General features: G+C 38.3%; 1 protein-coding gene across 1 annotated transcript; it reads left to right on the top strand.

Annotated features, from left to right (window-relative positions):
* The first annotated feature begins 2,072 nt into the window (after nucleotides 1-2,072).
* Nucleotides 2,073-5,104, top strand: LOC127951807 (interferon-inducible GTPase 5-like). The gene is made up of 2 exons (XM_052549851.1): nucleotides 2,073-2,255; nucleotides 3,482-5,104. Exon 2 carries the CDS (start codon nucleotides 3,489-3,491, stop codon nucleotides 4,674-4,676), a length of 1,188 nt encoding a protein of 395 aa, XP_052405811.1. The 5' UTR covers nucleotides 2,073-2,255; nucleotides 3,482-3,488; the 3' UTR covers nucleotides 4,677-5,104.
* The last annotated feature ends 1,313 nt before the right edge of the window (nucleotides 5,105-6,417 follow it).

Below are 6,417 nucleotides of genomic sequence, written 5' to 3'. Positions count from 1 at the left end.
TGTTCAGAAAGATAACGCTCATCGAGGCGGCCTCACGGCATCACCTTGTTAGCGCACTTTCATGGCAAGTCCAACTTTGCTGTGGCACGATACATAACCTCCAACAGCTTTAGAGGATTGAGAAAGCTCAGCCACAGCTTCTTCACCATCCTCAAATATCTCCTGCTTTTCCTCGGTAAAACCCAGCAGAGCACTAACCTCTGTATCAGAAAGTGTTAAAGATATAACATCATGCTCCCAAGGCTCTCTCTCGTCTGCCGCCGACAAGCGCAAAAGGGAAAGTCCCTCTCTAAACCACTCAGACAGATCCACCTGTAATTCCCATGAGCTCATTCTCCTCCGTGCCTCAGCAGCGGCAGGTCCTGAACCGCGGGAAGCAGATGGCAGCCTTTTTTCCTTTTTTTTCCCGGAAAGAGAGACGAACGAGAGTGGAGCTTTTTCTTTGGAAAAAACGCTCACAATGCACGCAGATTGCCTCCTCAAAGACATTGCGTGCGTGTTCTTCATCCAAACAAATGAGGCAAAGATAGTGTGTGTCATCAGGTGTCAAATAATGCCGACACATTGTCTAAACACATTGTCTAAATGCTTGCTAGTAGTCGCCATGATAGACAGAGAAAGATCGCTCTTACCAGTTCTTTAAGATGCATGCTTCAAACAGAACAGTCAGTGAAGACGAAGAAGTGAATGACGTGTTCTCCCGGAGCCTGTTTATAGTCGCGCCAGTAGTGATAGAAAATCCCTGATACAGACCAGAGCTTTACCCATGGTTGCGAACTCGTGGCGTTTCTGCAGCAGACCAGCTGACAAATCCGAATAGAATCACGCTCTGAGCCATTGTGAGGGGAACCGTCGGCCACTAAGCCACCTCTAAAATCCTTTACAGGGTCTTTAACTGTCTTAGATTACCTCCCAGGAGATTATAGTGAAAGTATTGAAGAAACCCAGGTATTAATGCTTGGGGCAGTACCAGTTGAAACTTGTCACCACTATTCCTCACAGGTACTCGGCGGTATAACACTGCCTCATGATCCTCGAAGGTTATTTGTTCGTTTTGTCCCTTCCTAATTCTCCCCTCTGCCTGTAGGTTTGAGATGGATGTGTCATTATTTTGGATTGAGATATTTCTTCTAATGTGTTTGGGATGTCAGATGAACTCTTTGACTTTATCACCAAGCAGTAGGCCTGTTCTGCCTTTACAGAGTCAGAGATCCGTGACAAGGCGTCTGTTAGGTAAAACTTCCTATGATGGACTTGGAAGTGGGATTGTTGTAGCCTTGGAGTCCAGAGGGTAAAGCGAGATGAGGTTTTAGGGCTATTGAAAGCCAAAACAAGAGCAGCATGGTCCTCCAGATAATGTTTCCATTTTTCTACCACTGCCAGACACTCTTTTTCATAGGTTGACTAGTTTACCTTAGCCCCTCATAGTTTTTTAGAAGCATATGCAATGGCCTTTTAACCCTCAAGTATTTTCTGTGTCAGTCTTTGCTGGATCGACCTCAACTCCTTTTGCTGAGATGATTTGTCCAATGAATGTCAACTGTTGTTTGAAGTAGTGACATTTATTGTAAGATTTGCCTGGGTGAGTCTCTGTAGTATGAAATTTAGATGTTAAATGTGTTTGTCTAATGTTTTTGAGTAGATGATGATGTTATTTATGTATACAAAAGAGATTTCTCCCTTCAATCCTGCCAGGACCCTCTCCAACAGCCTCTGGAGTGTAGCAGTGGCATTCCCATATGGCATAGATCGGAATTGGATTAGCCCTTTGGTATTGATGAAAGCAGTTTTCTCCTTGCTATTTTCCTACATCTCAGTAGAATTTTAAGTAAATTTTTCAATAATTTAATTGCACATTTTAAAGTTTCAGTTTATATAGCTATTATTATTATTACAAAAACAATTAATATAAATGTAATTTACAATGTACAACTTTTTTCCATGGTATGGTATACACAACATATACTGTGTACCAAACTCACAAACGCCCTGCAATTCTCTCATGAACCACCAGGGGTTCGTGAACCCCACTTTGGGAAAACCTGATGTAGAGAAACTGAGCAAACATTGTAGCTGATTTTGACAGTTAACTGGAAATTACTGATATGGCTTATCTAAAACCAGAAAGTACCGTGCAGAACCAGAAACTTGTATTTACTATATTTCCGATAGGATGTGAAGGCAGCATTACTCTAATAAAATCTTCAAGCTTTTCAAACTGCACACCCTAAAATACTGAAAGTATATTTTTACAGGTAAGAACTTTACTTCCATCTGTCTGTAACATTAAATAGCTTTTTGTTTCTGTGATTTGTTTTAAGAATAAATTATTGTTAATTTTGAGATTAACTACTCTAACTATTATTAGTTTTAAGGGAAAACTATTATTGTAACAAAATTTGTTCTGGTTTTGAATTTTTAAGCAAACTATCAGATGCGCATAAGGAAGAACAGGAATGAACTTGAAGAGCTTAAATAATTGTTTTAAGGCATTTCAGTGTTTGAAATTAATTAGTTATGGTACTTTATGCCTGGAATATAATGTTGGTAAAAAAAAAATCCAGTCTGATTGCAGGCTCGTTCAACTGAATAAGGCAATCAACTGACTATTAGCACCGTTAGATTAGAATCAATAGTATGTATGTATTTCTGGGTCTTGAACAGATTCTACGCTTCTCTCACTGCTACATTTAAAACACACAGGCTTTGAAGAATAATAGTAGAATGATGTCTTCTCATCTATAGGCATAATTAGGTGTATTATATTGAATTAAGATCGCTGAAAATCTTCTACATAATCAGTATGCCAAAATCCATGGTTACTACACTTTTACTACAATGAAACCATGGTTAATTTTTGTGAGGGATGACACATGGAACAATTTAACAGATTCACTCGTGTCATTTTTTATAATCATGTTTGTCATTTCTGAAACTGTGGGGTAACCAAGCAAAGGGCGTTCCAGTTAACTGGAAATTACTGATATGGCTTATCTAAAGCCAGAAAGTACCGTGCAGAACCAGAAACTTGTATTTAATATATTTCTGATAGGATGTGAAGGCAGCATTACTCTAATAAAATCTTCAATGCTTTTCAAACTGCTTCCAACTTTCTGGCTACTCTCTGGTTTCTAAATCCAACATCAAAGTTTGTTCTGACAAACTTTTTTTTCTCCTTCTTCTAGTAACATTTGGAAATTTACAGCACACAGTTTACAGAAATTCAGTGCAAGTTTCAAAATAGTTTAAGGAAGATTGAATATTAATATTGGGAAAAGCTTTTACACATTGCTATTTATATTTAAATACATTTACATCTCATTTTAATTTAATAATTAAATATATTTATTACAATAAATGTAAAATCAATCTACTTTTGATCTCTGTGATTCTGTTGACTTTGTGTTTAGGATTGTTGCTCAGTGTCGACAGAACAACTATTTCACATTGGTTTAATATTCAACTTTTTTGTTTAAAACAGGTGTTTCATGTTTAAGTTTGCCATTCAGAACATGGAAAATCAAGACCCTGCTGTTGTAAATGCAATAAAGGAATCGGGCGAGTCCACTCTGGAAAAGGCTACAGCAAAAGCTAAAATAAAATTTGACCAGTTTATGAACGTCTCGCTTAACATCGCTGTGACTGGAAAGACAGGATCAGGAAAATCCTCCTTTGTAAATGCACTTAGAGGTCTACAGGATGACGATGATGGAGCAGCACCTACTGGAACCACAGAAACTACAAAGGTGCCCACCATGTATGAACATCCTGGAATGCCAAATTTGAAGATCTGGGACCTGCCTGGAATAGGAAGCCCAAACTTCAAAGCAAAAAAATACCTGAAAGACGTCAATTTTAACACCTATGATTTCTTCATTGTCCTTAACTCAGAGAGGTTCATGGAGAATGACATCATGCTGGCTAAAGAAATAAGAAAACGGAAGAAAAGCTTTTACTTTGTTCGTTCCAAGATTGACAATGACATGTCTTCAGAGAAAAAGAAAAAAGGATTTGATGAGCAGAAGATTCTTTCCAAAATAAGAGAGGATTGTCAGAAGAACCTGAAAGAACTGGGAGACCCCAAAGTTTTCTTGATAGCATCTCATGATTTGGTGAAATATGATTTTGAATCTCTTCAAAACACTCTCGAAGATGAGCTTCCAGGATACAAGAAGTATGCGCTTCTACAAGCCTGGCCAGTGTGTTCTGCTGCATCTCTTGAGAAGAAGATCAATATGTTTAAAGGGATGATCTGGGCTGCATCTTTTGCCTCTGCTGCTGTAGCAGTCGTCCCTCTGCCTGGCCTATCAGCAGCATGTGATACAGGCATGGTCGTGCTTTTCATCACAAGGTGCTACTATGCATTTGGTTTGGATGATAGCTCACTGATATGGCTTTCCGAAAAAGTTAACAAGCCTCACCTGAAAGATCTGGCCAAATCTAAATTGGTTACTGCAATCCGAGAAAAAGCACTGATCAGATTGCAAGCGTCTGCTGCACTCGCTACCATTTCTACTGTTGAATATTTGTTGAGTCTTCTTCCAGGTGTAGGCAGTGCTGCTGCTGCAGGAATATCCTTCGCTACCACTCAGTACCTCTTGAGAGAAGGAGTAAATGATCTGGCAAATACGGCTCGAGTAATCAGAAAAGAAGCTGGGCTTGCTTCTGTTCATTGATCAATGTCCAATAAAGCATGTAAGCTTTTTCTGCCTCTGAGTAAATACGATGATGTATATTAAGATAATGTGCTGATACTGAGTTCAGCAAAAAATAAAACTGTCTTCATAATATTAAAATAATCTATGCTTATGTCCAAGCAAACTATTTACTGGAATATATGATCACTTTTAATTTGTAACTGCGCTTTTTAAATGTTATCCATTGCTATATTTTCCTATTGGTTTTATTGATTCTTTCAATCTCATTTACAATCATGTCTTTCATACATTATTAAAAATACTTTCAATTGGATTTTCTGTGGTAAATGCCAATAAGACTTAACTTTTAAATGTAACCTTTCATTTTCATTGATGAAATCTGGATTTGTTTACAATATCACATATAACCGTGTATAACGTCTCGTACATAATAAAATACAAAAAGTGTTTTGTGTATCGGCTGTTTTGTGATAACTATTTGTATACACAGTTTAACTATAATCCCAATATTTATTTAATTGTATTTGTAAATGTGAATTCACTTCTTAAATATACTAAAAGTATTGACTGATAAATTACTGATGGTACAAATATACTTACTACCCTCACCGGCCACTTTATTACGTACACCTGTTAAAGGGGTAGTTCACCCAAAAATGATTATTGTTATTATTATTATTATTTTCTTTTCTTTTTCTAAAGAAATGCATATATGTAGTGTGAAGTCTGATATTTCAGAAAATATAGGTCAATTATTTCACTGTTTTTTTTTTTTTGTTTGTTTGTTTTAGATTAGATTAGATTAGATTCAACTTTATTGTCACTGCACATGTAGGTACAAGGCAACGAAATGCAGTTAGCATCTAACCAGAAGTGCAATAAGCAGTAAGTACAGAATAAAGGTCTATAATATGTACAATAACTATACAGGTAAGTATTATGGACATAATTTACAGATATTAAATACTATAAGCACGATATACAGATAGGTGTACTATGAACATACTATACAGATGGGCTATGTAAAAGTGTATGTACACTATAGGCAGAACTATGAACATAATTTACAGTATTGCAATGGACAGTAAAGTGCATAGAAAAAAAATATTTCAATGTGCAAATGGATTATACATTGTTCCTGGATGAACAGGCAGTAGTGCAAGTAATAACAAGTTACTTTTTGCTTGTTGTGAGTAAATAAATAAATCAGAGTGTTGAAGAGGGGGAGGAGTCTATGTGTGGTGTGGGGGGTGTTGAGGGGTGTCAGAGGGAAGAGTTCAGCAAGGAGACAGCTTTAGGGAAAAAGCTGTTCCTGAATCTTGTGGTCCTTGTCCGGAGGCTCCTGAAACGCCTTCCGGAGGGGAGGAGGTTAAACAGTTTGTGGTCAGGGTGAGAGGAGTCCTTGAGAATGCTGCAAGCTCGACGTAGACAGCGTTTCCTCTGGATGTCCTCAAGAGCAGGAAGTGGTGTCCCTGTGATGCGCTGGGCAGTTTTCACCACCCTCTGCAGTGCCTTGCGGTCAGCCACTGAGCAGTTCCCATACCAGACTGTGATGCAACTGGTCAGGATGCTCTCGATCGCACACCGGTAAAAGTTCACCAGGATGGTTGAAGACAACTGGTTCTTCTTCAGTGTCCTGAGGAAGAAAAGGCGCTGGTGAGCCTTTTTGACGAGGCTGGAGGTCTTTGTGGCCCAGGACAGTTCCTCCGAGATGGTGGTTCCCAGGAACTTGAAGCTGGAGACACGTTCAACAACCATC

Source organism: Carassius gibelio, chromosome B3 (assembly GCF_023724105.1).
Source record: "Carassius gibelio isolate Cgi1373 ecotype wild population from Czech Republic chromosome B3, carGib1.2-hapl.c, whole genome shotgun sequence".
NCBI classification, from domain to species: Eukaryota; Metazoa; Chordata; class Actinopteri; order Cypriniformes; family Cyprinidae; genus Carassius; species Carassius gibelio.
The sequence above is the reverse complement of the archived record's forward strand: the minus strand, read 5'-3'. Positions and strand labels throughout refer to the sequence as shown.

Bases quoted from the DNA above. Each gene is read 5' to 3' on its own strand.
- LOC127951807 (XM_052549851.1), top strand. From the start codon at position 3,489: ATGTTTAAGTTTGCCATTCAGAACATGGAAAATCAAGACCCTGCTGTT.